The following is a 27,655-nucleotide window of genomic DNA, read 5'->3' on the forward strand; positions in this document are numbered from 1 at the left end:
GGGTTGAAAAGATCAAGTCAATGAGGGTCCTGCTCACTTCATAAACCCTCCTGGTCAGCACAGAGTTTGGAATCAGCTGATTTATGATATTATGATATAGTGCTGTAGTGACATGACAAACCAAATGACACAAATTCAGGCCATCTTCACTTATTTCAAATAATGCCAGGATTTGAGTTTGCAAACATTTGTAATTCTTGTTTCCACAGATACCTGATACACCCTGTACACTGGTTTAATGAGAAGAAAGAGCGAGAGAGGCCTTGAGCCACGGACTTAATGGGAAGCACATTTCTCTTTTTGGAGAATTGGAAACCTTTGGAAACAACAGAAACGGTGCAGTGTCATTTGTAAAGTTACATTGTGTCTCCACAAACCTTCTTTGTTCAGTGCATTGTTTGGTCAGAGCACCACTGCGTCAGTTTACACACATGATGTGGAGCTAAGCCCCAGCACATTACTCAGCTTTATTTTAATCCACACTTTGGATTTCAAAGAGATATTGTGTGATGCAGTTAATTGTCTGCTCTGCACATTTGACCGAAGTGTTTTAATGCACGGAGCACCTGCATGTACACGAGTGCTCTCAGAGAATCTCTCCAGTGAGTGAGAGCAGCCTGAAACAATAACACAGTTCAACAAGATGTTCCACAGAGTTACGAGGAGCGAATCAAGTGTAGGTTCCAGACACTTAGCTCAGTTGTTATCAGGAAGTCAAGTAAATGATACGAGTGTGACCACAAAACATGTTGTGTGCTGTATGATTCATAACACAAACATTCAGCTGTACGCACACAGCTTCCTCTGAATTACAGATCCCAGTGTCAGCCCTGAATATAAAGTAACGCTTCATAATGGCAGCGCAGAGAGAGGGCAGGGGGGGGAAAGCCTGTCTAATTCCACCCTGAGGAAGGAGGAGGACACAGTGCGTGTTTCTTCTGTGCTAAATGCACCATGTGACCAAAAGTATGTGGACACCTGCAACAAGTTCTTGTTGAAAGTCTCAGTCCAAATTCATGGGCATTAATCTGCTTCCACTGACCATGAATTTGCAAACACAGTCTAAAGTATCATTGTACACTGTGGTAATATTCCATTTTCACAGAAGATATATTGTCATCAAAGGAAAATCACTGGTATAAGTAAGTTAATATTTAGTTTTAATGAGGGCGCCATTGTTTTCAAGTGTTGCACTATGCTCAGTAAAGGAGCTGAATATAATTCAGTTATATTCATGTGCTTTTACCATGAACACATGTCAAAATATCTTCCGTCCACATACTTTTGGCCTTTGGTCTGTAAACTACCGTCAAGAGCACAAACAGCTAATGACCAACCCAGTTATCAAAGTTCCTTCAACCACCTGTTTCAGTCGCCATCTCACTCATAAACCCTGAACTTCCAGTCCTAGCAAAGCAGAGACATTGTCAATAGTATTAGGGGGCTAAGGTTTTTCTCCCACAGCAAATCAAAAAAGAAAAAAAAGAAAAAATACTGGTCAAATATAAACAATAAAAATGTGGTTTTAATTCCCTTTGAGGATAATGTTATGTAAAAACCACTCTGCGGTTAAAACTCTTAAATGCCACAGACTCATCAGTGGATCATCACAAACTTAAACTGTGCAACTAAATATAGTGATTCATACCCACGGGGCTTCATTTAAAATTCTAGTGGTGGTCCCAAAGTTTCCAAAGGCCCCAAATATGTGAAGCTGAATTGTTATGGAAATGAGTTCATGACACTTTTCATACAAACACAACATAAGACCAAGGCACTTCTGGAAATACCAGGTTTAAAAAGGTTTAAAAAATAAAAGTGAAATGTATAATTTCATGTAAATAAGAAGGGAACAAATGGGTAAATGCTATTCACATCTCCTCACTCACAGAAGACAGACAATTTACTCTTTTGACACAAGAAAGAAATAAATCCACGAACCATTTAAATATTTAATTCTAAATTAAAACTTTAATTTTAAATAATCTGTGGTTGTATCCTGGAAGCTGGTCTTTCATTTAATAAACTATCCTTATTACTATTCAGATGAAGGAATTATTATTGATGTGGTGACATCACTTTCATATTCTGTATTATTTTCATTGTTCTGAGGCTTCAGGCTGAAGAAGCTGCAGCTCAGGACATTGGACACTAGGACGTGAACTCAGCCTAATTCTGATTGATGAGAAATTATGAATGAAATTCTGTTACTGCCACCTACTGGTGAAAAGTACCACTTCCTAACACCCCTGCAGTAGAAAGCAGAATACAATAACAAAAAATACACTAAAATATTTAAAGTAGCAATACATTATTTATTATAAATTTACCATTATTTAAAAAAACATCATATAATTGAGTCCACTCAATTTATTCATACATAATTTAATAGTCACTAGCTCAAGGCTTCATGAGGTCCATGCACATTTAAGAACATAATTCACAAACTGACATAGAAAACAGACATTTCATTCTTTCTTTGCATCTATTGGGAGTTTGACACTAAAATGGTGGATGAGCAATGTACAGTGACAACGTATCTAATCTGTTTGGACAAGTGTGCTTTCATTGTCCAGCTGCACAGTGTCATACAGGCACGTTGTCCCTCTTGTGAACGCTCCTCGTGTGTCTGCCCAGAGACTCCATCCACTTGAAGGATTTACCGCAGAAGTTACACACAAACTGTTTCCCCTCGGTGTGGATGGTCTGGTGTCTGTTCAGGGCGCTCGTCGTGATAAAGGTCTTCCTGCAAATTTCACATCTGTACGGCCTCTCGCCCGTGTGCGTCCTGATGTGAGCTGCCAGGTGCGAGCAGTTGCTGAAGCGTTTCTCGCACACAGAGCAGCAGTAGGGTTTATCTTTGCTCTCGTCCCCGCTGCCATTGTTGTGGAGGTGGTGGTGGAGGTGGAGGTGGTGGTAGGGGTGGAAGGGTAAGGCGTGGTCCTGCAGGCCGGCTTTGAGGCTGGCAGGGGACGAGATGAAATCTTTAATGTCTGACTCCAGGCCGTCCAGCTGCTCTTCGTCGTGCGCTATCCAGAAATCTCTGTGGCCCCTGTGCTGCTCCTTCTTCACCTGCGAGGGCTCTGGGTGCTCCTGCTCCGGGCTGCAGCCCCCATCCTCCTCGCAGGGATGGGCCTCAGGGGCCTCCTCTGCAGGGGATGACTGATGGTGCTGCTCAGGAGGAGGAGGAGGTGTTGGAGGATGGTGGTGATGGGTGTGCTGCTGCAGCTGGGCTGAGAGGCATCTGTCCTCCACCGGCTCTGAGAGGAGAGAAACACACAGAACCACATCACAACCGTGCATTTGAACATGAAACTGAATGGAAACCTGCATGAGGTGTGATTACAATCCAGTGGAAACCAACCTGACTTGAGAAGCTTCAGCTGCATCCTCAGCCGACTGATCTCCAGATCTTTCGACCGACAAATCTCCTCTTTGTACTCGAATATTGTTTTTTCCACAGCTCCGAATATCTCGTCCGCCGCCGCCGCCAGCCTCTCGCTGAGGAAAACTTTCAGGGACATCATCAAGGACATTTTCTGAGGAAAATCACAGCTTTTAAACGCGCGTCGGGACGTGATCGTGCGGCTCCGCGGACGTCACGCTTCGCTTGTAAACACGGACATGAGACTGAGCCACTGTCAGAGGTTCGGTGCCGGGGAGCCACCGCCCCCTGCTGGACTGGAGGGTGAAAGGGCAGAATCAGAATTAGGAATATTTATTGATCACCGTCGGAAATTATGTTTAGATGCGATTGCTAAAACCAAGAATATAAGAAGAATGTGCTGAATAAATAGAAATATAAAGAACACATAAGAAGAATGCAAGAAAATAAGAAGTATGTAAAATATATGCATTACAATACTATCTATCTATCTATCTATCTATCTATCCATCTATCTATCTATCCATCTATCCATGCAAAATCCATACCTTTAAGACTTAGAGGGTCACATGGGGGCTGGAGCCAATCCAGTCCCAGCTGACATTGGTGGAATTGTCTATTGAATTTATTGTTTAAAGGGATAGTTCACCCAAAAATGAACATTCACTCATTATCTACTCACCACTATGCCGATGGAGGGGTGGATGAAGTGTTTGAAACCACAAAACACTTTTGGAATTTAAGGGGTAAACAGTGTTGCAGCCAAATCCAATCCAAATTTAAGTAAATGGTAAACAAATCTTCAAACGTATAAAAAAACACATAAAATGCCTCCATACTGCTCCTGTGGTGTCGTCCAAGTGTCCGAAAGCCCCGACATTCAAATTTGAAGCGAGTACATTAACACCATGTTTTTTTGGCCTAAGGACAAGGCGGATAACAGAGGACATTTAGGCTAAAAACATGGTGTCCATGACGCCATGAGTAGATTATAAGTGAATTCTCATTTTTGGGTGAACTATCCCTTTGTTTATCAAGAGTATGCTTATTACCCAGTTAGAACATACTAATCAGGGAATCAAATCTGGTGTTTCAGGTTGGTGGTTAACATCTCTGCTTTGCTTTGGCCTGTTGAGGTTTGTTGCATGTCAGCGCCCCCCCTGTTTGAGTAAACACAGTGAACAGATACATGCGTCCCGGACCGCCTTCAAACATGGTTTTGAATGATCAGATCTGAGGACACATTTGGGTGTGTTGAGACGTATACTTTGCACTGACCTCTTGTGATTGGATTACTCAGGATGGATGTTAATACCAGGTCTGAAAGGGATATCAGTTTACGGTGCGTGTCCCTGCTAATTAATTAATAGAAATTCCAAAACACGCTTAAATGAGAACACACACGGATTAGAATTCCCAGTGTGTTTTGGCTGTTATTTTACAGTCCAATACACATGACTGTCTGTACAGGTGTATAATTGGAAAAGGAGGCAGAACTCTCCCGACACATGAATCTTATGACGGCTTTGTGTCTGTTTTAGCTCAGCGCCGGGATAAAAATAGCAGTGAACTGTTTCTCTGCATGGCATTGTCTTGTAATGAGATACTCTCTCTGCCATCCTGAGAATACCACCGGGATTACTTATCGTGTCTGTACGAACACACAGCAGCCTGAAGGGCAGGTTGTGAAATTGACTGTTATAAGTGCAAGCATATATTCTGTGAAATGTAAGGAATAATTAAAGGGTTCATGGGAAAGTCATAGGACAGAGTAGAAGAAAAACAAGAGCCAACACACTAAAACAGTCTCTAAACCATTTATTATAATGTTTCATTATAATGTTTCATCACAACCATCCCCCCCCCTCAAACCCATCGGCCATGACACAATATGATTACATGTAATGGACACCCCCCTCTTGGCGAAACAGCTAATGAGAGAGCGGATCATGCACGTCTACAGGGAGGTAAAAGCCACAGAAGAACATCATAATTACACAAAAGAGACGCAACTCATTTTTAAGACAATAATAAATCAGATTGACAAGAGCTGTGACACTGTTTACGCAAAAGAAGTTGGTAAACTTTTCAAGTAAAGGAGTGGACCGCTCATCCACCTCAAGGTGCAAGTGGCAGTCTTTACAGCTTGAGCACTTGGTGTGGAAGTTAGTAAGCACGCACAGGCTATTCTCAGTGGTCTTAACTCATTTCAGTGCAGTACAGTGTATGTGTCAACATGTCCCTTTTCTCCAGGACAAGATTTACCCAAACAAGATCAAAACAAAGGGAGGGAATGACACTGTTACACAGAATACTTTGAATAAAGAGGGGAACATGACTAAGTGCTGAGAGTGAGGGATGATGGAACTGGATCATCTGAATGGAGCTGGCCTCTGATCTGGACATGGTCACACTGCAGCTTCCAGGTTTCTTATACCTTGGCGTTGATGATTTCGATAATCTCGGGCTTGAGGGAGGCTCCGCCGACGAGGAAACCATCAACATCCTTTTGGGAGGCGAGTTCTTTGCAGGTAGCACCGGTCACAGAACCTAAGAAGAAGAGCACAGCCTCGTGAGAAGACAGAAAATACAAAAAAAGGTTAACATGATTATTTTCATCTCGTCCCTCTGACTGACCTCCATAGATGATCCTCACAGAGCTGGCTACAGCCTCAGAAACATTGGTCTTCAGCCACCCCCTCAGTTTGTGATGAACATCCTGAGCCTGAGGTGTAACACAGGAAACAGACACTTTATGATAGGTTCAGGAAAAAGAGACCGCAGTAATCTAAAATGAGGAAATATTCAGTGGATTCTAGTATTTACCTGCTGTGGGGAGGCAGTCTTGCCAGTGCCGATGGCCCACACAGGCTCATAAGCAAGCACGACCTTGCTCCAGTCCTTTACATTGTCTGTGGAAGAGACGTGTGATAAGACTTGAATTTGTAAGTTTTAGGATTTCCAACGCGCTCCAGCTTGTACAAACTTCCCCTGAAATATGTGTTGCAACATTCCAACTATCTCTCGTGCATATGAAACTCTACGGTGGGGTTGTCAGGACTCACGTACCTGCGATGACCTTGGTCTGAGCAAAGACGACCTTCTCGGTGATGCCGCCCTCGCGTTCGTCGAGCTTCTCTCCAATGCAGGCGATCACATGGAGTCCACTCTCCAGAGCGTGGGCCGTCTTCTGACCAATGAGCTGCAGAACAAAGGATGCAGTGAGGAATCTTTTGTCAAACTTACTCATGTGAGGATTCAACTCTCACAATTTAGCACCTGCTGTCTCTTGAAGATAATTCAATTCAATTCAAAAGATAAAATCATCAAAAATCATCAAAAGATAAAATCATCCAGTGTTACCTCGTCACTCTCTCCGAACACGTGGCGCCTCTCGGAGTGTCCCAGGATCACCCAGTTCACGCCACAGTCCTTGATCATCACAGGGCTGAAACAAATAATAAATCGTACAATAAACACATAATAATCTAATCTACTCCATCCAGAAACAAGATTTTGATTTTCATGATATGATATGATTGAATATACCAGTGGGTTTTTCAAGTGACTGTGGAGCTACTTTTTTGCATTTTCAGCTGCTTATAAGTTGTTTTCATTCATCCATCTTTAATTTTCCTTCATTGGAGATGTGACATACCTGATCTCCCCAGTGAAGGCACCCTTGGAAACTTTGTAGCAGTTCTGGGCTGCCACGCAAAACTTGGCATCGAGCTTGGACCTGACGAAGTCCAGGTAGATGGTTGGAGCGCCGCAGATCACGTCTATTAACCCAGAAGAACGGAGAAAAGCTTCAGTCACATTTTACAAGACATATTTGACCAGCTTCCTTCACATCAATGATATAAATGTGAAGATATTAACTGTACATACTGAAGAATTCAGAGTAGCCAGTAGTAATCAATGATTGAAGGCTGAATAGAATCATTCTTCATTTCAAATCTTTTACGTCTCTGCAACATTCACTTTATGACAAGGAAACGCAACCAAACTAACTATGACACTATATCCCTCATATTTCTTGTATTTTCCTAAAATTTTATTTTTGGTTGTCTAATGTCCATTAATGTGAAACAACATGTTCAGCTGCTGAATGATATCAAAAGGTGGGTGGGGTTCCAGGCCTTGCTTAAAGACACTTCAGCAGGATGCCAAAATGTGTGTGTTTAACACTGACTGATCAGTGGGCAACTGGCCGTGGGACATACATGTCTCCATATGCATCTCCCCCACAGCGCTACAACACCGTGTAGATTCAAGAGAGTAATTCAGTCCAGACTTTCCTCTTGTGATATTTACAGGGAGAATTGTTAATCGAACTGAATGCTGAGGGTCAAACATGAACAAGGAAAACAGGAAACTGGTATTGATCCCAAACTGCTTCTTCCCATCAGTAACAGATGTTGCAGCAACACTAAAATCCCACCACAAGCAACCAAATGTGTCAATAAACATGTGTCACTACTGCTACTAACACCCAACTGGCAAATACTAAGAAACTCCTGCTGTAGGTTTAAAAATAGATTAATGTTGCACTGTATGTGAATACAGTGGGTACACTGCATGTGCAAATATGATATTATCCAAGTCAACACCAGGAAATATTGCAGGGGTCAAGCACAGAAAAGCAAAGTTAAGACACTGACATTCACAATGTAACCATATCTTTGGGGTTAGGGGAGTCTATATTAAACACCCCTCGGTATTATTGCTTTAGTAAAGGTCATCTCCCCTTTTGGCCGGGCTCAGATCCCTCTGCATTAAAGGTCCTAGTTCAGCCTCTAAAAAGGTCACCTACATGGCTGCATTCTACAGAAGTCAAGCAAAAGTCATGAACCGGAGTCCAGACGGCCAAGTAACAGAGTTTAAATACCCTCCATGAGAACTTTGACTTTAAAGTTCAGGGGGGAAAAAAATCCTAATTTGGTTTCAGTCAGACACTGTTGAGGGGAATTCATGAACGGAGCAAGGTCCAAGGATAGGCCGAGCAGAAAGACAGTCTGCTTGTGTGCAGCTCGGGCCTGTTCAGGGCATACGCACAATACTGGAGTTGCATAACACCAATTTGCAGGAGAAGCACAACTGGTCTGATCACAAAGGAAACGGGCCCAGACGCATTGAACGTCTCCCTGCGCGTGTTTGTGTGTGTGCACAGTATCATGCAATGGAAAAAAACCAGAAGTGTGTTAAAACAGCTGCAGGATCGTGCATGTGTGTTGGTGTGTGTGTGTTTGTGTGGGTGTGGGTGTGTGTGTGTCCAGGCTGCAGGAAGCATACAGCAACAGGGTAAATGTCGGCTGCTGCATTCAAGTATAGTCGGATAAATGGAAGACGAGAGGACAGCAGATGAAAACCTGTGTTTCAAACCTCTGTGGCTGATGGGGTTTTACCACCTGAAGTCTCCTGACACACGGTCTCTACAACATGAATTAAAAAACACTCACAGCAGGCCCACGTTCGCTTCGTGTAGCAGCAGTGAGCAGATGGATGAGTGGACACTTGAACGCAGCCCGGCTGGTCTACGTGCGGATGGGAACGCAGCGTCACCGCCGACATTAGCGAAAAATCGCATCATCCGTATTCACGAATTCCTGCGTATCTGCGGTTTAGTGTCACTTCACAATGGATGAAGCCTAGAACGGCGTTAAATGGAGGAGGTGGACGCTAACGGCGTCGTTGGCTTTTTGAACGCCAGGCTAATGAAAGAGGCTAAAGGAAGCTAACACATGCACATAGCGATATTGATAAATCAGGAGGCGTTAGTGTTCAGTCGATGGGATGTGTTCTGGATCCACGTACCGACATTGGCGTCCACCTTGGCCGCGTTCATGGTCTTGATCAGCTCCCCCAGGCTCTTCTTGTCGCCGTTCATCTTCCAGTTTCCACCGACGAAGAACTTCCTGGTCATGTTTGCGGTTGTTGTGTTTTTTCTTTAACAAAGCTGGAGAATTAAAAACGGTAGCGACAGTTCACCGGTTGACGCTTCGACAAGAGGTGAGAAAGCGACGTGAGAGAGCAGCTGAGGGTTTTTATGAACGCGGTGAAGTTGACCCCTCCTCTCATTCAGCTCCATTGGCTCGTGGCGGCACGCCCGTGAACGCATCTCCCCATTTGAGGAAGGGGACCGAGCGAAATGTCGTGCTGCGTTCAAAGACACTTGTTACTGCAGAGGCCGATGAGTACCATGGATGTACACTGGCAGAACTGTATATCTTCTATAGAGACAAGATTAGATTAGATTAGATTAGATAAAATGAGTTGAGTTTTGGGTCATGTATAAAGCACCTTGGTTCCTATCTGCAACATTATACCACCCGAGTAGCTTTACCTTTATGGAAATAAACAACTAACTATATGTAAAACCTTGGATTTCAGATTGTATGATGATCCAGGCGTCCTGGTCCACTTATATGTGGCACTTTGCAACTATTTTAGCCTCTAAAAGTAAAGTAAACAATGCCATGAATAATTTTCAATCATCTTGTAGAACTTGCTACTGCTCTAAAATCTTTGTTCAATTAAAATCTGTCTATAGATTATAGGTATTACTGTGTGTATTTGGTTGTATCTGTTTACCTTTGAACAATTAGATAGATCTACAAAATATATATTAGTCTTTATTATTTGTCACTTTACTGTTTGGCCCATGACTTTTGTTTTCCAGTGATCTAAATGGGCATTTCATTTGACGTTATCCTGGTGACACATAAACAAACAGAATCTTCTCTGTGAAGGTCAAAAGAACTGATATATTGTGCAATTCATTCATCGTTGACTGATCTCGATTTGAATCAATTACATTCACTGTAATTAAAAATAAAACAAAAGTACGTCAGTTTGAATATGAAAATGTTGCCTTATGTTAATTTCTTAAATTGCACTGGCAACAACAAGAATAAGAACAATTTTAACACATTTATCGGTAAATGTTGACATCACCCAATATGACTGTGACCTGTGTCTGAGGCTGAGTTTGATTGGCTGAGACGGCCGAAGCCCGGCCTCTCTTTGTGCGGTCTGGATGAGTAAGGAGCGCTTTGATTGGATGATATTCAGTCTCGTTTTGCATACCCTGCATGCACTGGGAAAGATACAAGTTGGTTTTAAGGTGATGAAGTTGTGAAGATGTAGACTCAAGTTCTTCATATACTAACATTACTGTTGTTTTAATCTTTTGTTACTTCCTTTTGCTTTCCTTAATTCCACATTTTGACATTGTGGCACCGTCACAGAAATGTAGGTAGTGACAGTACTGTGCTGCACGGCTGACGGGTGCCCTTCAGGATTATTTGCTCTTTTGCTATTTTTCTAGAAGGTTTTTCTTAAAGAGAAGCCCGTTGTTCATGTCTACAATCAAATATCTCTCAAGTGAGTTCACCGTAAATAGTTGAACATATCATTCTTGATAATTGACTGGGCTCAACTATCTCAAACTTACTCTCAAAATATAAATCTAAATGGTAAGATTTTGTAAGACCTTCCCTGAATTGACAATAGATTATTAGTACTATTGTAGATGAGGTAACAGCTGCAGATTCATACAAGACAAGGTAGTCCTTTATTATAAGTCCTACCCAATGATTCTACACAACTGTTTCATAATCATAGGATGATAATAAGGTTTATGTGTAAATTCACATCTTGCTACAAGGTAAGAATCAACTATAGTTTACAAATAAATGCTGTGGCGTGAAAAGTACATTTTGTTCATTTGAAATGTGGTGGAGATGTGAAGTCACAGTACAGGGAATATTAAGTGTAAGGGAATAAAGTAAATAAAGAGTGTCACATATTTTTAAATAATACATCGGCACATTTTTTCTGTAAGTTAAAATGATTTCCATTATATAGACTTATTTGACTAATTGTTTATATGTGTAAAAATATTATATGTTTAACGTTAAGAATATAAAGGGGTAGACAGGAACACAACCGACTGATGAGTCGAGGGAATGAATAGGAATGTCAAATACATGTAAAGTTAGAAAGGTAGTTACAGTGATTTTTGAGTCTTTTATTTAATTTAGGGTGAATTTAGGATGCTACTTGAATGGAAATGTATTTTGTCACAACAGATATATTGTACTTAAATAAAATAAAAAACTATTAATGACTGTGGCCTGCATCATTTCTGTCTGTATTAAAATGCAGTTGTTGCTTTAGATTTGTTTTTAAAGCAGGTTATTTCCACTAGACTTGTTTGGACATGTACACGATCGACTGCATGTCATGCGCACGATCATATTTATTAAGATTTGAATTTTAACAACACACAAGTTTATTATGGAAACTGCAAAAGCAAAGAATTAAATTATTCGTGTAGGGGCACCAACGAAGTGTTATACCTGCATGTCACCATACGGGGGCAAACTCCCCCCACACGGTCAGGTATGTGAGTCTGCTTCCAGACACTGGAGGGTTGTTGGTTGAACTTCATGGTGTCTGCAACTCTCAATTCGTCATAGTTGTGGTTGCCTTGCTGCAGATACATGTCAGCCCATATGTGCCACATGCAGGGAAACACTTAAAAACATACAAATAAAATCACATATAATAATAAATAAATGACAGTTGAACTTTGCCGGGGTTTTAACCGCAGTGTGTGTGTGTGTGTGTGTGTGTGTGTGTGTGTGTGTGTGTGTGTGTGTGTGTGTGCGTGTGCGTGTGAGTGTGCTCGTTTTTGTTAGCTTTTTGGAAGCTTTTCCATTATAAACACTGTCAGGATCAATAAAGTTCTAAACCTGGTTTAAATGAGACAAAAAATCTTTTCTTAGCTGGTTGAGGTTATCAATAAGTTGGTTATGGTTAAGGTTATGTTTATGGTCAAGGTTATGGTTATGGTTACGCATGAATTGGTCATGGTTAAAGGTAGAGATGAGCTTATGGGGAGGCTGTACAGAATGAATGGAAGTAAATGCAAAAAAGGATGCGTGTGTGTGTGTGTGAGAGAGAGAGAGAGAGAGAGAGAGAGAGAGAGAGAGAGAGAGAGAGCGAGCGTGCGCTTGCGTGCGTGCGTGCGTGCCCGTGAGTCAGTAGAGTTCACTAAACCGTCGCGAGGAGACGTTTCCGCCCACAAGAAAGATGGCGGCTCCCTTGATGGAGAAGCTGGCGGAGTCCTTAGGTTCCCCGGAGCCAGCGGTTCGACTCATTTTATCTATTTTAATCGGTGAGTGTCTTCTCCCCGGGATCGGTTATGATGTTGGGCAGCCGAGGGGACTCCGGGCCGGGTCACCGGTACCACAGCTCCCGCTGCCGAGCGCAACTGTCACCGCTAACATGACGCTCAGTCAGGTACCGAGTGAGAGATGTAGCATCAGGCTGAAAATCTGCTGTGTTGCTCCTGCTGTTTTGAACAGCAGAAGACTTGTGTTGCAGGAAGCTACTGATTGATTTCCAAGCCGCGGTTGAACATTTACCTCACAGCCTCATTGGTGAAGTTCTCTGTGTGCAAAGCTCCAGCAGCGGCTGAAGTGAGGCTGGTGAACCGGTGTGGAGGTGCTGCTGCTCGGCTAGTTCTCAGGGAGGTGTTGCTGTCAGATACTGACAGAACGTGTCTGCCGTGTTTTTCATCATCTTCCCACTTGTTGGACCAGCTAACTAACTAGTCAACCAAGTTAGCTAGTATGCTACAAATGTGTGTTAGCAAAGTGCTACCAGTGTGATGGCAGTGTCAGTAGCTGCAGGATTAGCTACACAACATGAGAGTAGTGTTGGTTAATAGTCCTTCTGTTGTTGGGTGAGGACAGAGCTCTGACATGTTGCAGAATGAGCTCAGGCTGTCAAACTATGTCCCCGCACCCTCCATTCCATACTCCATTTGAGTAGAGGGGAGATATTAGAGTTCTCTGGGGTCTTTTATCACAGGGGTTTGTTTTTATTTGAAGGTCTGCTGCTTCACCACATCAGGCTGCAACACGTTGCACGACTCCAGGATGGGAATGTCAGGGTTCAGTGTGTGGATGTGGAGGGGGAGGGTGTCCTCCACGCTGTCCTCTCTGAACTTTGCTCTGACACATGGCCACGTCTATTTTTCTCTCTGTGCAGACCCACACAGCACAACACAATGGATTGAACAAGGCCATTCAGATCAGACTTTGGTTTGTGTCACAGCCTTCAACCCTCCAGTCAGCCTGTTGCACGCTCTTTGTCCCACTGTAGATGTGCTTTTGCGTAATATTGCAATCGTATAGTCACTGTCTACAGCCGAGACTGAAAAACTGATTGCGCCATCGTTTCCTCTGCTATACATAGAGTTCCATAAGCTGGGTTTGGTTAGCCAGCTGCTTTGCAAGAGCAGTTACATGGAAACGCACTGGGTGGGACCTGGCTACATTTGTATTTGTATTTACAAAAAAAGAAATTGGGCCATTGAGCAGTTTCACAAGAAGCCTGCAAGTTTCTACATCCCAGTGACTCAGATACTTTGTCTGAGCAGCTTTATATCTTCGAAAACATTTTATTGTACAGAAATGTCACGTCATTAATCTGTACCCCAATAATTTTAGCCTTAAACCTCTTTGAAAGGAGGAGAAGACCCAAACACCCAAGAGTTCCCATTAAAGGAATTATGTCATACAATCCTTAATGGAACATTTAAAAAAAAAAAAAATCTGTTTAACTGGTTTAATTTTATTGCACCAGAGAATATCTGTGGCAGCAGGAGGATAGTGTATGTGGGGTTGAATCAAAATAAACCCCAGTGTCCCTTGACCAACCTGATAAAGCAACTTTCAATAATGTGGCTCATTGATTGGTCCTGAGTATTTGGACAACAATGGAGATCTCTGGCTCGGACTAATAAACCGAATCCCTCTTTTATTACAGCGACAATACTTCTTATTAAGATCAATTCATTATCTATTTATCCTCTAAAGTAAAACAACAGGAGCAGAGGGGGAACTGTGTGTTACTTTACAACATATTAAGACACATCTAAGTTGCTGTGGTTCCTGAGAATATGCAAACCCTGATATCCACTAACCTTTAGTTCCTTGTTTGTTAGTGGAAGTACAAAGTGGAAAGGTCTTGCTCATTCGGTCAGAAACAGCTGATTCAAATGTTGGACTGTCTTACTCCTCCCTCATTTTATTATCACGTTCACACGCTCACCGGAAATAATCACAACTATTAACTCTTGCATCACAGTTCTGACTAATGTTTTCATAATGAAGCACTTTGAAGGAAGACTTTATGTTTCAGGTGTTTACTACAAATACTAATCAACAAGCTCTGCCTCCTGTCTCAAGGGTGGAGCTCACCTGAGAGCCGAGCCTGCACCAGAGGCAACCCCACAGAGGATCCTGCAGGCAGACTGTGTTCTAGAGAGGCCGTGATGAGATCAGCGTAGATCTAAAGGGGGGGGAGAAAGGATGGGTGGGACACTGAGTGAGCAGTGGCAGCCCTATGATTTTGGTGGCCCTGAACAAGATTGTTTCCATGGCCCCAAAAGGCACAGATACATGCACACATTGGAGGAGGGTGTAGCTGATCATACAGATAGTCTTGATGCAGCGAAGGATGTTGTCAAATATTTCAACTTCCCTGCAAAGATAGTACTTTAGATTATCATTATTATGATTCAGGCACATTAATTAACCAACAACAAATGCATTTTTAAACATATGTCCAATATGCACAAATATTATGCACAAAGTACGATTTAACCATTAAACCATTGGTTGATTTTAACATTTCCTATTTATCAAAACAATAAATAAAAACACAAAATTAATGTAGCAAAAAACTTTAGTAGCATAAACAAACCCATAAAGCTAGCCTTTAAAAATTCTATGTTATGCTTGAAAACCTACTCATGTGAGCTAGCCTTTAAAAATAGCAAGAAATCAATCTTTCTACTTAAAAGAGTTTTAACAAAAATGCATTAAAAATAAGTTGCACTCTTGACATTTATTGCGTGCTGAGCTCAATAGGAGAGTGGTGCTACACAACAAAACATTGATACATGAGAAGCAGGTGAAGAGCAAATACAGAACCAAGTCACAAGTCTCACTGACATGTGGCCCACCACCCCAGCAGTGTTAATGCCAGCGGCCGGTTCGGTGAGCGAGGCACGATGGCTGTATGAAACCTTGAGATGGAGAATGTAAGTGGTTGTGACAAACAAAAGTTGTGTAGCTACACACTGCACGCTAGAAAAAAAGAAGGCAGGCCATAATGCTCTGATTACAAAACAACCGATTGTTTGTGGACTGTTAAAAAATGTTTTTACTGGCCCTTCAGCCTCTTTACTGGCTCACTGGTCGATCACAATAGAGTTAATATGAGATTCAAACTGAACAAAATTATCCTCTTTTATTTAAGAATAATGGTTTGGGCACTGAGTTTATTCTTCCTGTAGTTACACAGACGTTATATTCCTCCTTGAGAGGCCAGGTTTGCACCAACACCCACCACACATGCGCACCAGTGGGCCTAATGTGTTGGAATGTGTGTCCGCCATGTGTTTTTACCACAAGGTCAGTCATTAATACGCTGAGGTGTCAACAGAAGCTCAGTTTGCTGATATGAATGCACAAACTGTAACAGCGTGTCCCCCCTCTGTCTGTTTCTCCTGCAGGGTATCCCTGTGCCCTGGTCTACCGGCGGTTCTTGTTCTACCAGTCTTCCACAGTTATTCATTTATTCAACACACTCTCTGGACTGGCTCTAGCAGCTTTCAACTTCGGTGAGATAAAGGAGATGATTTGTGTTGTGTGGGTGGAAAGTCTGCACAAGTATTGTTCAACTCAAAAACAATTACACCGTTATTTATAGTTGTTTTCATACACTCTACCACATTTAAATAGTTGGGTTAAGATATGTGTCAGGGCTTCTTTAAAGCTGCCATGGGGGGTTTCTTCTAAAGAGGTGATACTTTTAAATGCAGGTCAATCAAATGCATTAGGGTTAGGGTTTCTTCATAAATCAGTTGCATAGCCATTTTTGGAAAATTCCCTTTTACTTGCTATCAGTGGCCTTCTCCCCAGCCTTTAATGGTGCATTGCTGTTTTTCTGATGTATCTGCTGAACTAAATGAGGAGCTGCTCGTAAACAAAAGCTTCTCCATAGTGCTCTCAGTGGTCAGAGCAACCATAGGGCACCTTAAAATGTAAAGGTCATACACTGCTTACATTGTGTGTCAGCAGCAGCTACAAACTCTGAAGCAATTAAATCCAAGCCCAGTGGTTTTACCCACGAGAGGTAAGAAGCAAGTAAGACTTAAAAGATAAAAAATATATCATATCTATAACTGTCAGATACGCCTTCCATACCCTTAGTGCTGTCAGAATATGTTTGGCTGCTGTTAAACTGATCAAGAGTAACTTTGTTAAAGAAAATGAAGAGGTGATTCTCTGCTCACATATTAACTCTATTAGCATTTCTTCAAATGTATTAAGTCGTCAGCCTCGTTAAAGAACTAATATATATTACACGTGAATATAATTGCATGTGTCTGCTTTAACAGAAAGCACATTCACTCCATTTAGTTTGAAACACGATGGCTGAGGGATGTGTTGTTGGAGCTCAAGATTTATAATTTGCATGTGGATGAATCATCAACCGTTGTTGGGACATTTCTTGGTGGATGAGGAAGTAAATGTGTTGCTCTTCAGCAGGCAAGCAGACAGGTTTGACTACAGGAGATTTTAATTTGTCGCCCTCTTCCTCTGGGAAAAATAATGAAAATCATCTTTAAGTTCCCAGAGTGAGAACAGCTAGAAATCCAAATAATGAATAATCAATATTTAATAACTAATCGAACATTTTTGTAGTTTTTCAAACAAAAATTCCAATAACATAACTTTTTTCCTGTTCCAACTCATGGAACAGGAACATGTATGATGCTGTTCTTTGCCGTCTAGTAAACTCCACATCTGTTTTGATTCTTTATAGACTTCCTTGGGCTGTATATATTCCAAGTCTTTTTTATTATTATCTGTTATTTCATAGAAAAATTATTAATCAATTAATCTGTCAATTACTTTTAAAGTTAATCAATGATAAAACTAGTTATTAGTTGCAGTCCTAATTCAATTTACTGTCACAGAAAGATATGAAACCAACAAAGAGCAACCATTGAATTTTTGGTGTTTTTTCTTATAACATGATATTGATTATCAAAATAGTTTCTATTTTACTTTCTGTCTCCTCATGTAACAATGAATTGTTTATTTGCCACCGTGGCAGCAATGGTAAGGATGAGAGGATGAGTGGATGGAGCTTCGTCATGGAGCAGGGTGGCGGGCTGGACTGAACTCAAACTGCTAACATTGATTTCTTTCTCTTTTCTTTATTATGTTGTGGCTGCACTTGGATTTTACAGCAGGTCTGTTGCTTTATCTTTCTCCTTGTGGAATTCTGTTTGCTCCGGCCGTCTTTTAAAAAGCTCAATTCAAGTCGGATGTTTATCATGTCTCTGCTTTGCCGTCGTCTCACCGTGTCTGCCAATACTGAACTGTGAAGGAGGAGGAAAAGGGCTGTTGTCCTTTTCAGTCCTACAGGTCACACTTGACTGCACTTACCATCTTCCCCAGCCCCTTACCCCCTTCTCTGTCCATCTCTTTCCCAGGCTCTCAGATCTATCACTCCGCAGTATGCATCCTTGTCCAATTCCTGATGCTGAGGCTTATGGGAAGAACAGTAACCGCTGTCCTGAGCAGCTTTACCTTTCAAATGGTGAGGTGTCCTGGTGTCTCTTTTTTTCTCTCTCCATCTCCATGCACACAGTACTCTGTAGCAATAGCTCCCCGATTGTGCACTGCTAGACTTTTGCCGCAGTGGCTCAGGTACTGCCAGCCAGATCGTCTGCACAGTCTTAAATCGTATTTCTGCGTCTGTAGGTTTCTTTGATTTCCTTGTCAATGCCTAAACACTGTTTGTCCCGTGTATTTAAAATGGCCAGTCACAACTAAGGCCAATAATTGTATGATGTAGTAGTCACATGCTTCCTGCAGAAATTGCCCTGCTTGCTTTTTTGTACCCTAACACTTTGAGAAATATGGTAATGAAACCAAGTGTTTAAACAGAAATGTGCACGCTCTAGATTTCCTTAAAAAAACCTCAACACACTTCCTGGGAATTATCATGATGATTTTCTGTTTTCATTCTTTTCTGTTACTTATAGCTGTGATAAACTTCTACTTATATTTAATGAGGCCGATCTTTTCCATCCGGATGTTTTTAATGTTTTTTGTTTTTGTTTTTCCCCTTCTCCTCCTCCTGCAGGTCTACCTGCTTGCAGGTTATTACTACACAGCAACAGAGGAGTATGACATCAAGTGGACTATGCCTCATTGTGTCCTCATGCTGAAGCTCGTCGGTGAGTTGACTCTAGTTCTCCTTGCACCGCTCTGCTTGTCAAAACCAATTGTTTTCTTAAAAGTAGATATTTTCTCATCGTATTGAATTTTGTATCTTTCTATTGTTTTTGTTGTCACCTCCCCCTGTTCTCCAGTGAATGATTAACATATTGATAAACTGCCGACAGAACATCTGCATGCTCTTAGTGTTTATTGAAATGATCATGGCAGCATTAGTCACCCTAACATAGTTTCTGACACCCCTTGCATTTTCTGATTACAGGGTTGTCATTTGATTACTATGACGGCGGAAAGGAACCAGTGAGTTGGTTGATCTTTCTTGCTTTTGCTTGCTCTAATGTTGGTGAATCTATCGATGTTGTCTGTCTGGGTTTGAGTTTTGCTCACATTTAATCTCGGTTTGTCATTTCTGGCCTCTTTTTTTATCCTGTCGTATGTTAAAGATGGGAAAATGGGTTTTGATAGAAAGAACAATCAATCAATTTATGATCACTATGAGCTGCACGAAGCGGCTACGGTCAGTGACTAAACTCAAACACGACTCATCACGTATATGTCACCACAAGGTCACTCAAACAAGCAAATGCTTGGTCGTAAAGGAAATAAACGTCACTCACAGCTCAGGAGAGAGTACATGAATACAGCAGGGAAGCTCAAAAGAAGAACTGGACATCTACGCACATCACAACTAACTGAAAGCCGGACCACTATGGAATCCAAAGCAGCATTGATATAGCAGCAAGCGAACAAAAGGGCTTTCTGCGAGAGAGGAGCTGCAGAGATCTTCTCTTTTTTCACATTCAGTTCAGGCTCTTTGTGTTTGCCTGCTAAAAGCCCAAGAGAGGAGAAGTCGACATGATTTAGAACAGCAGGGAAGAAAAATGGGACTAAACAAAGGACAAGGACATGCTAGCAAAGGTATAACATAATGGGTGGCAAGGATACAATCATCTCTCACAATATGTACAATTATGTATTACAACATCGTGATACAGTACATTTTAATGGAAATAAAATGGAGAAACTGTTACCAGATACCATACAGGCTGGCTTGTTCATTTGTAACATCACCCACAGCGGTAGAAATCTGCCAAAGGTGTCATATAGATAGCTAGGTCAGTGTAAACAGAATAACATCACTACCTCATCCCATGATAAACTTTGTATCAGCTCTATTAAGGTCTTTCAATGATGTGCTCTTCTTTCACCCAGTTTGCTTTGGTTTCCAGCTGTAGTCTGGTTTCTTTATTTGTTTCAACACATCTGCGGCAGCTGTTAAATTCCACTTCTGTTGCTTTATTTCGTTCTTATTTTAATCAGTATTATTCTGTGTTTTTCATTCTCCTTTCATTCTTGGCACAAACCTACACCAAGGCCTAACATTCCCCTTAAATGAAAACCATCCTCCTAGCTAAGGCCACATTGCAGTTCTCAGCTATGGTGGTAGTTACAGATTTTCAGTGCCTGAAAACAGCAGACACCCTTATGAAACCACATTTAAATCCACTAGATCCTGATTTTTAGTTGGATCTGCACGAAATTGCACATATTCATAAATCTGTCCCCTTAACATGCCTCATTGTTTTTTTGAATCAAGATCCATGAATTACTTTTTGAGAAATCAATGGAAATGTTGAAAAACGTCCTACAATTCCTGGATCTGCTCCCTGATCTGGATCTGCACCAAAATCTAATGGGTTCTTCTCTGACCCATACCGGATCCTTCCACCAAGTTTCCTGGTAATCTGTCCAGGAGTTTTTGTGTAATCCTGCTAAATAACAGATAGAAAAACAAACAAACACAAATGAAAACATAATGTCCTTGGCGGAGGTAATGAAGGCCATGGGTCACTCTTCAGAACACAGGTTACAGCCTGCATTGAAATACCAGCTAATGAGTATTTAGGTCAGTCATGTTTAGTTTGCAGCCAACTGCACATAGTGGTCAAACGTTTTGTAACTAGATCCACATTGAGCCCGTCAGTGTGCTTTCAAAATGTCTTCCCTTCTCCAGTGTCTGTTCCCTCCCTACTGTCATCCCACCTTGCCATCCCTCCTCTTCCTCTTCTTCTGATCTTCTTTGTGTTTCATCGTCTTTCTCCTCTCACTTCCCTAAATCCCAGTCCCAGCTGAGTGCAGAGCAGAAGAAAGCAGCCCTGCCGTCTGTGCCCTCGCTGCTCGAGGTGTGCGGCTTTTCCTACTTCTATGGAGGCTTCCTGGTGGGGCCCCAGTTCACGCTGCGGAGCTACCAGAGGCTGGTGGCGGGGGAGCTCACCGACTGCCCCGGAAAGCCTCCCAACAGGTAAAAGAGTCGGAAGATTATGAGTGATGTAAAGAAAAATGAGCTGAAAACATATCTTTATTACGTCTCTGTGAAAAAATACAGGCGCAGTGTCACAGCCTTGCAGTTAACATCACCATTATTACCTTCTCTACTCCCAACCTCATCCATCTCTTTCTTTATCTTTCAGCGTTATTCCGGCTATGAAGAGGTTTGGTCTGGGTTTTGTCTGCTTGGTGATATATACAATATTTAGTCCCTATTACGCAGAAAGCTACTTTCTAACGGATGAATATGAGGTGAGAAAAACAAATAATCACTGAGTAATCGTACATCTTTCAATGCGCGACAAGTCAAAGCATCAGTGTATCTTTTTTCATCTTTGTCTAAAATGTAAAACTATGTCATGTCCACAGGCTCAGCCATTCTGGTATCGCTGTGTGTTTATTCTGCTTTGGGCTAAAGTCATCTTGTACAAATACGTCAGTTGCTGGGTCATAGCGGTAAGTCGTCTCATAAAATGCAAACGTGTGCATGAAATGTGTTTGAAAAAGTTGTTCTTTGATGGCAAACGGCTAAAAGCTATTGATTCGGTGCCTGGTATTAGCCTTATTTTTATGAAACTGCATTTATATCGATGTATATAGTGTATGTACAGCAATAACACTAAAACTACCACCCTTCACATATCTTTACACCCTGATATGTGCTGATGATTACATTTTTTGTGGGACACCCACATCCGCAACATGTACAGTCATAGTTTATCGGCTTCGTGGTGTGATATCACTCGAGCAAATGATGAAAGTATGTCATTTGTATGTTTCAGGAGGGTATATGTATCCTCTCTGGACTCGGCTACAATGGCGTTGTGGAGGGCCAGCACCGGTGGGACGCCTGCGCCAACATGAAGGTGTGGCTCTTTGAAACCACGCCGCTTTTCGGAGGAACCATCTCCTCCTTCAACATCAACACAAACGCGTGGGCTGCCAGGTCAGTGTGGAGCCTGAAATCCCTGAGGTTCTCTTTGTATCCAAAGCGTTGATGTTAAAGTGAAATATTTACCTGGATGGGAACAATGAGGGAGAAGGCAGGACAGTTCAATCATGACAGCGAGGATGCGAACATCCTGGGAGGGGTGTAAAAGTTTTGCAGCTTTCAGACGCTTACAGTCTCTGACAGTTTTCCAGCAGCAGCTTCATGCATGAAATTCTTTGCATATGTGGCAGAGTTTTATGGTTACCGCAGTGAGCAAAGCAATTTATTTAACACACAGTTTATTACATGGTCCATTTCTTTTGAATGCATTAGCTACTTAAGCTCACTTTTACTTTCTACTCTGCAGAACTGCATGAGACATAGAGGATGACGGAGTGGGAATTGGTTTTAAAATGGAAATAAAAGTAGCTAAGATGTAGAATCTCAACAGGTAACTACAACAGGATATTAGACTTTAGTTAAGGATGATATTAGACAGTGTGCTGGTCACTGGAGAGCTTTCTGGCCTTAGGCGGATACTAAAACCTTCTCAATGTTTGACCTCCGAAGAAAAGTCTATTTATAGTCACATGTGTGCCACTTCTGAGTTACAGTTCTCTTGGCAGACATTTAAGCAGTTTAGTAATAAACAGGTTCAGGTAATGCTATTTTAGTCGTAAACGCAAAATACCTTTCAGAAGTAGTGTGAATAAAAGACAAGAAATAAATCCCCCCTACTTTCTGAGCTCTGCACAGCTGGAGCTGAATTCACAACGCTCCGAACTTAGCCTAAGCATTTTTAACTAGGAACCTGATCTTAGTTATCTTTACTTAATCTATTTGATATTCAGGCGGGGAAATGACTCAGTTTCTGTGATTGCTGGCCAGTCTAAGCAACAGCATTGGCATGTCGGCTAAATCTACCATCAACCAGCAAATGGTGATGGAAGCAAGTAAGTGAACCAGAAAACCCAAAGGGACAGACAACCAGTGTTCACCATTAACTCAATTAGTCGAGGAGCGTGAAACCATTTATAGAGGAAACTTAGGCCCCAGTGTTACGGCACAGGCCAGGAGGCAGGCATGCTTTTCTTGTGGTAGCAGTGGTAGCCTTAAAGGAAGAGGGAAGATCGCAGCTCACTAACAGATTCCTTCATGTAAACTTACTTACCTCATTAGTTCTCTTAAGACCTCAGATACTTTCTGAATAACTTAGAGATTTACAGGAATCTGAATTCTAAAGTGATTTTCTTAGTAAGCAACAGGACAATCTCAGCCCATAGGAACTCCACTGTGCCAGTAGACAAATAATCTATGAATAATGATGATAATAATAATCTTGGTTCGACTTGACCATGCAAGTTGAGAGCTTTCCCATCTTCCCCTGCTAATGAACACATTCCTGAAATGTTCCTGGCACAACCTATCACCCTGTTATTGTCCCTGGAGTGAGGACCGTCTGGGTGATGAGAGCAACCAGAGTACATGAGAATATTTGTATTACCACATAAGTATCTGTATATCGCTGTGTACTTGTTGTATAACATTCCAAGACACCGGCCTTGTTTTAAGAGCGAGTGCCCTGTCGGACATTTGGTTTCACAAAGTTAAAAAGAAAAATCCTGATGTAATCTTCACATTCTGACGTTGCAAAGATGAAAAGTGTTCGTACATGGAGCGGGTTTAGATGTTTTTATAAACATACTGAGGACGTGAGGAAGGTTCGATGAACAGTAGTTCTTCATGTACTTATTTATCTGACCCTGCTCACTACAGCTAAAACTTATAACCTGTGTGCTACAAGGGAAATAATAAAACACTGGTGAAATCACACTGTGCCTCCTGTAGCCTGGGCCACTGTTGAATTAATGAGCACCCTTGTAGACATGTAAAGTTGAGCTGTTTTAATAGAACCTCAGTTGCTATGCAACAACAACATTCAGGTAAGTGAGTGCTTGTCGTGACACTGGTAGTTGATTCATTGAGCATTTTCCCCCATGTCCAGATATTTAATTGAAGGAGATGTTCTAAATATCTTCATTTTTGTCCTCTTTTCTCTTTTTTTTTTTTCAGACATGTCTTCAAGCGGTTAAAGTTCCTGGGAAATAAGACCCTGTCTCATGTGGCCACACTGTTGTTTCTGACGATTTGGCACGGCCTTCACTCCGGATACATCTTGTGCTTCTCCATGGAATTCTTCATCATCACTGTAGAGAGACAGGTACGGAGATGAGTGACCTCATTTTAATTATTGGTATTTATCTCAGCAGGATATTTGTGATTTAACAAGAGACAATCTCTTGTTATTAAACATCATAACACTATTGATCCAATGTACTTTACTGTTGAATGCACTAATTAAATATTGACTGCCCTCACAATTGGGCATCATTTGCTTGCTATCATATAATTATTATTTTGTGTGTGTGTGTGTGTGTGTGTGTGTGTGTGTGTGTGTGTGTGTGTGTGTGTGTGTGTGTGTGTGTGTGTGTGTGTGTGTGTGTGTGTGTGTGTGTGTGTGTGTGTGTGTGTGTGTGTGTGTGTGAGACAGGCCCTGGCTCTGGTGAGGGACAGTCCCTTGCTGACGAAGCTGGCCAACAGCGCGCTCTACCCTCTCATCTATGTAGTCCAGCAGTTTTTTCACTGGCTCTTCATGGGCTACCCCCTAGTGCCATTCTGCCTCTTCACCTATGACAAATGGCTCAAGGTAACTCACAACTCAATAAGTAAAGTCACAGGAAAAATACAGTCATTTTCACTTATATCATTAAAGCTGGGGTTGGTAATCCCGGAAAATTGCCCCGCTCGTCAAAGCTACGCCCCAAAACACATCTACCCGCACTGCCTGACGACCTTTCCATGACTAACTCAGTATTCACACTTCATTTTCAGCAGGAAATGTTATAGCTTCTATTTTCTTCTATGACTTTTATTGATAACATCTTTTGATTGATTAAATATTTTAATGATTTTACAAATGAATGGGATCCTAGGATCCCAGCTTACTAATCTGTTTGACATGCTACAGACTTCATTAAAATGTGACTGTGTGTGTTTACTTTATGAGATCATTGCCACTAAAGTCAAGGGTTTTATAGCTTTGTAGAGCTTTCATCAGTGTGTCATGTGACCACCTACAGTGTGGAGCAGTGCTTTTTATTTAGGACTTTCAAACTTAATTGAAAGATAAGCCACCATCAAGCTCTTATAGATTAGAAAGTGGTGACTGACTTGCTCAGATTCCCGTTCCTCAAACCTGCTCTGTCTTCCTTTGTGGTTGGAGAGTGGTAACATGCTACCGTCATGCTCAGCTACTCAAGGTCAAGCTGAAAATATCACTCCTGCTGCCAATGAGCTTCATCTTTCAGGAAAACATTCCTTTTAACAATGTGATGTGAAGTAGTACTTGGAGTCTAGTGGACTACACATGTGCCACCACTACTCAATTCCCATCTTTCATAAAAGGTGTAAGGTCTTTATGCTGATTAATATTGATCATTACCAGCTGCCTTTGTTATAATTGTTTGTTGCTTGGTTCACTGATGTTATTTATGCTGACACTAGTGTGTGGACTTGTTACTGCCTTTATTTTGCAGCTTCAGCAGCAGCTGTAGATTGTAGCAATCACACACATTTACTTAGAGTGAATGTAAATTACAGTTTATCTGACAGGGTAATTTACATTAATTTGATCTGCTCTGTGTTTTTACAGGTGTATTCGTCCATCTATTTCTGTGGTCATGTATTCTTCCTTGTAGCCTATTTACTCATGCCATACCTCCGTAAGGCACTGGTGCCTAAGAAAGAACGGAGCCAGGAGAAGCAGGAATAAAACTTGGTACTAAGACTTGGCATGGTAAGCAAGTGCAAGCCTTCAGTCCGTACTGTTGTGACTCATGACAAGCTGTGAAACCACGTCTGTTTCTCCCTCCAGGTCCGTCTGAGGCTAAATATCCACTGAAGGGAACTGTGACTTTTCAAGGAGAAGAACGGAAAATATTTTAAGGCCTTTAGTAATATATATGTCCATGTAAAAATAAATTTCTATATATTTTTGTGTTTTAAATGGGAAGGGTGTTTTTATAAACATTCGAAGAAATGTTTACAGGAAATTACCATCGTGCCACGTGGGGTAATTGTGAGCCAATCAGGGGTGATTTCCTGTTTTGTTTATTGTTCTCTCTTGTTGTTCATTTTAAGACATGTGGGACTTGTAGAACTTGAGAGACTTACATGCTGTCGACACAGAATTGCACTCACCAGTCACGGGTTCAGAGTCCGTCACTGACTCCGCTGTGTTTTATGTTTCATTTCCCTGTCTTTCGTCTAGCACCTGCATTTAGCAGCATTAAGCCTCGGCAGGAGGTTTGAGCACAGCGTCAGCGTGTGCGGCGCTCTCTCTTGGAATAATACAACGTGCATACAGCTTTTTCTGAAAAAGCCACATGATGATAATAATAACAATAATCAGGGGGGTTATTTTTTGGAAAATGGCTGCCAGTGGTTATACAAGCACTGTAAATCACACACACTGTACACTAACACCGACTCAAAATGGCCTTGTATTAATGAATGTTTTTACAGTACATATGTCCGGGTTTTAATTTGATTTGTGATGAGAAGAAAAAAAACTGAATTGATTTTATAGAGTTTTAACAGCTTTTATGAAAAAGAACATTTTTTTATCTTTGGATAAGATTTCCTGAATGGATCCGCATCGTTCTCCTGCCTTTCCTCATGTGATGTTGTGGTTGTTTTTCTTGCCATACATCCTCCTCTCCCTCACTTCGGACTATGCCTCTCCTCTCGTGTCTCCGCCTCGATTTCAATCAGGCCCTCAGCTCTGAGATGCACAGTTGTTAATCATTTCATAAAAAGACTTACTCACTGCCCAAACATGGAGTCACTACAGTTTAATGTTCAGACCCTCACCCTGGTTTTTATAAATAAGAGGCATAGGCTGTGTTTTGAGTTGAGGAATTGTCTCATTTTGAACTGGAAGCAAAACGAAAAAAGGAAAAAAAAATATTGTGTGTGGGGGGGAAATCGACATTTATATTTGAATTCCACAGTTTCACCTGTTCCTCTGCTTCTGACAGCAGGGGATGGAATAAAAAAAAGCAAGTGAAGTAGAAGCATCCCGTCCCTCGGTGGGAATGCTTTCTTTTTTGGGATGGGGGGGCTGGATTGTCTGGAAGCGAGCTGGAGAGCAGCCGGCCCTGCTGCTGCCGCCGTCCCTTCACTGATGCTGACACACAGGGAGGATGAACCTCGCTGTAGCTACAGCCCAGATTTTAGTAATATTTATACATGACATGGTGATGATTAATTAATGTGAACTGCTATTTCAAGAGACTACTTCTTTGCCTTATTCCTACCAAATGTACACAGGAAAAGAAAACTTGGAATTGATAAAGGGGGGGAGTGATTTTTTTCAAATACGCTTTTATAACTTCATTAAAATGCTGCATTTCAAGCAAGGACTCTGGTTGGTGTGTGCATACGTGCATGTGTGTGCATGTGTAGGAATAGCTGTTTAAAATTGTGTGTGTGAACTTGTACTTAGTGTATATCGTTGTGAGGACCGTTTTAAGCATAGACCTGATGGAACTAGGACATTTTGGACGGTCCTCACTTTTTCAAAGGCCGGTTTGAGGATTATAATAAGGTTTA

The 27,655-nt window shown here is 41.6% G+C and overlaps 3 protein-coding genes and 1 non-coding gene across 5 annotated transcripts; 2 read left to right on the forward strand and 2 right to left on the reverse strand.

Annotated features, from left to right (window-relative positions):
- Window positions 1-2,586: 2,586 nt before the first annotated feature.
- LOC118113706 (zinc finger protein 16) lies at window positions 2,587-3,694 on the reverse strand. Its single transcript, XM_035163645.2, has 2 exons — window positions 3,365-3,694; window positions 2,587-3,260 (listed from the first exon to the last, which is right to left on the reverse strand). Exons 1-2 carry the CDS (start codon window positions 3,534-3,536, stop codon window positions 2,587-2,589), a joined length of 846 nt encoding a protein of 281 aa, XP_035019536.1. The 5' UTR covers window positions 3,537-3,694.
- Window positions 3,695-5,218: 1,524 nt separating this feature from the next.
- On the reverse strand, window positions 5,219-9,419 carry tpi1b (triosephosphate isomerase 1b). Its single transcript, XM_035162756.2, has 7 exons — window positions 9,203-9,419; window positions 7,044-7,167; window positions 6,749-6,833; window positions 6,455-6,587; window positions 6,212-6,297; window positions 6,023-6,110; window positions 5,219-5,935 (listed from the first exon to the last, which is right to left on the reverse strand). The coding sequence occupies exons 1-7, from the start codon at window positions 9,309-9,311 to the stop codon at window positions 5,817-5,819; spliced, it is 744 nt and encodes a 247-aa protein (XP_035018647.1). The 5' UTR covers window positions 9,312-9,419; the 3' UTR covers window positions 5,219-5,816.
- A 1,265-nt stretch (window positions 9,420-10,684) lies between these two features.
- On the forward strand, window positions 10,685-10,741 carry LOC118114404. Its single transcript, XR_004697442.1, has one exon. It is a non-coding gene; the product is annotated as a U7 small nuclear RNA (small nuclear RNA).
- Window positions 10,742-12,439: 1,698 nt separating this feature from the next.
- lpcat3 (lysophosphatidylcholine acyltransferase 3) lies at window positions 12,440-27,458 on the forward strand. Of its 2 annotated transcripts, none has more exons than XM_035162687.2 (13): window positions 12,440-12,569; window positions 15,981-16,088; window positions 17,970-18,079; window positions 18,629-18,722; window positions 18,986-19,023; window positions 20,847-21,025; window positions 21,195-21,303; window positions 21,421-21,507; window positions 21,834-21,997; window positions 24,056-24,203; window positions 24,534-24,689; window positions 25,695-25,838; window positions 25,917-27,458. In XM_035162687.2, exons 1-12 carry the CDS (start codon window positions 12,485-12,487, stop codon window positions 25,812-25,814), a joined length of 1,398 nt encoding a protein of 465 aa, XP_035018578.1. In that variant the 5' UTR covers window positions 12,440-12,484; the 3' UTR covers window positions 25,815-25,838; window positions 25,917-27,458. The 2 variants fall into 2 exon arrangements, with proteins under 2 accessions (XP_035018578.1, XP_035018579.1); XM_035162688.2 differs by having other exon boundaries at window positions 12,447-12,569; window positions 17,973-18,079.
- Window positions 27,459-27,655: the final 197 nt, after the last annotated feature.

This window comes from Hippoglossus stenolepis, chromosome 8 (assembly GCF_022539355.2).
Source record: "Hippoglossus stenolepis isolate QCI-W04-F060 chromosome 8, HSTE1.2, whole genome shotgun sequence".
Taxonomy (NCBI): domain Eukaryota; kingdom Metazoa; phylum Chordata; class Actinopteri; order Pleuronectiformes; family Pleuronectidae; genus Hippoglossus; species Hippoglossus stenolepis.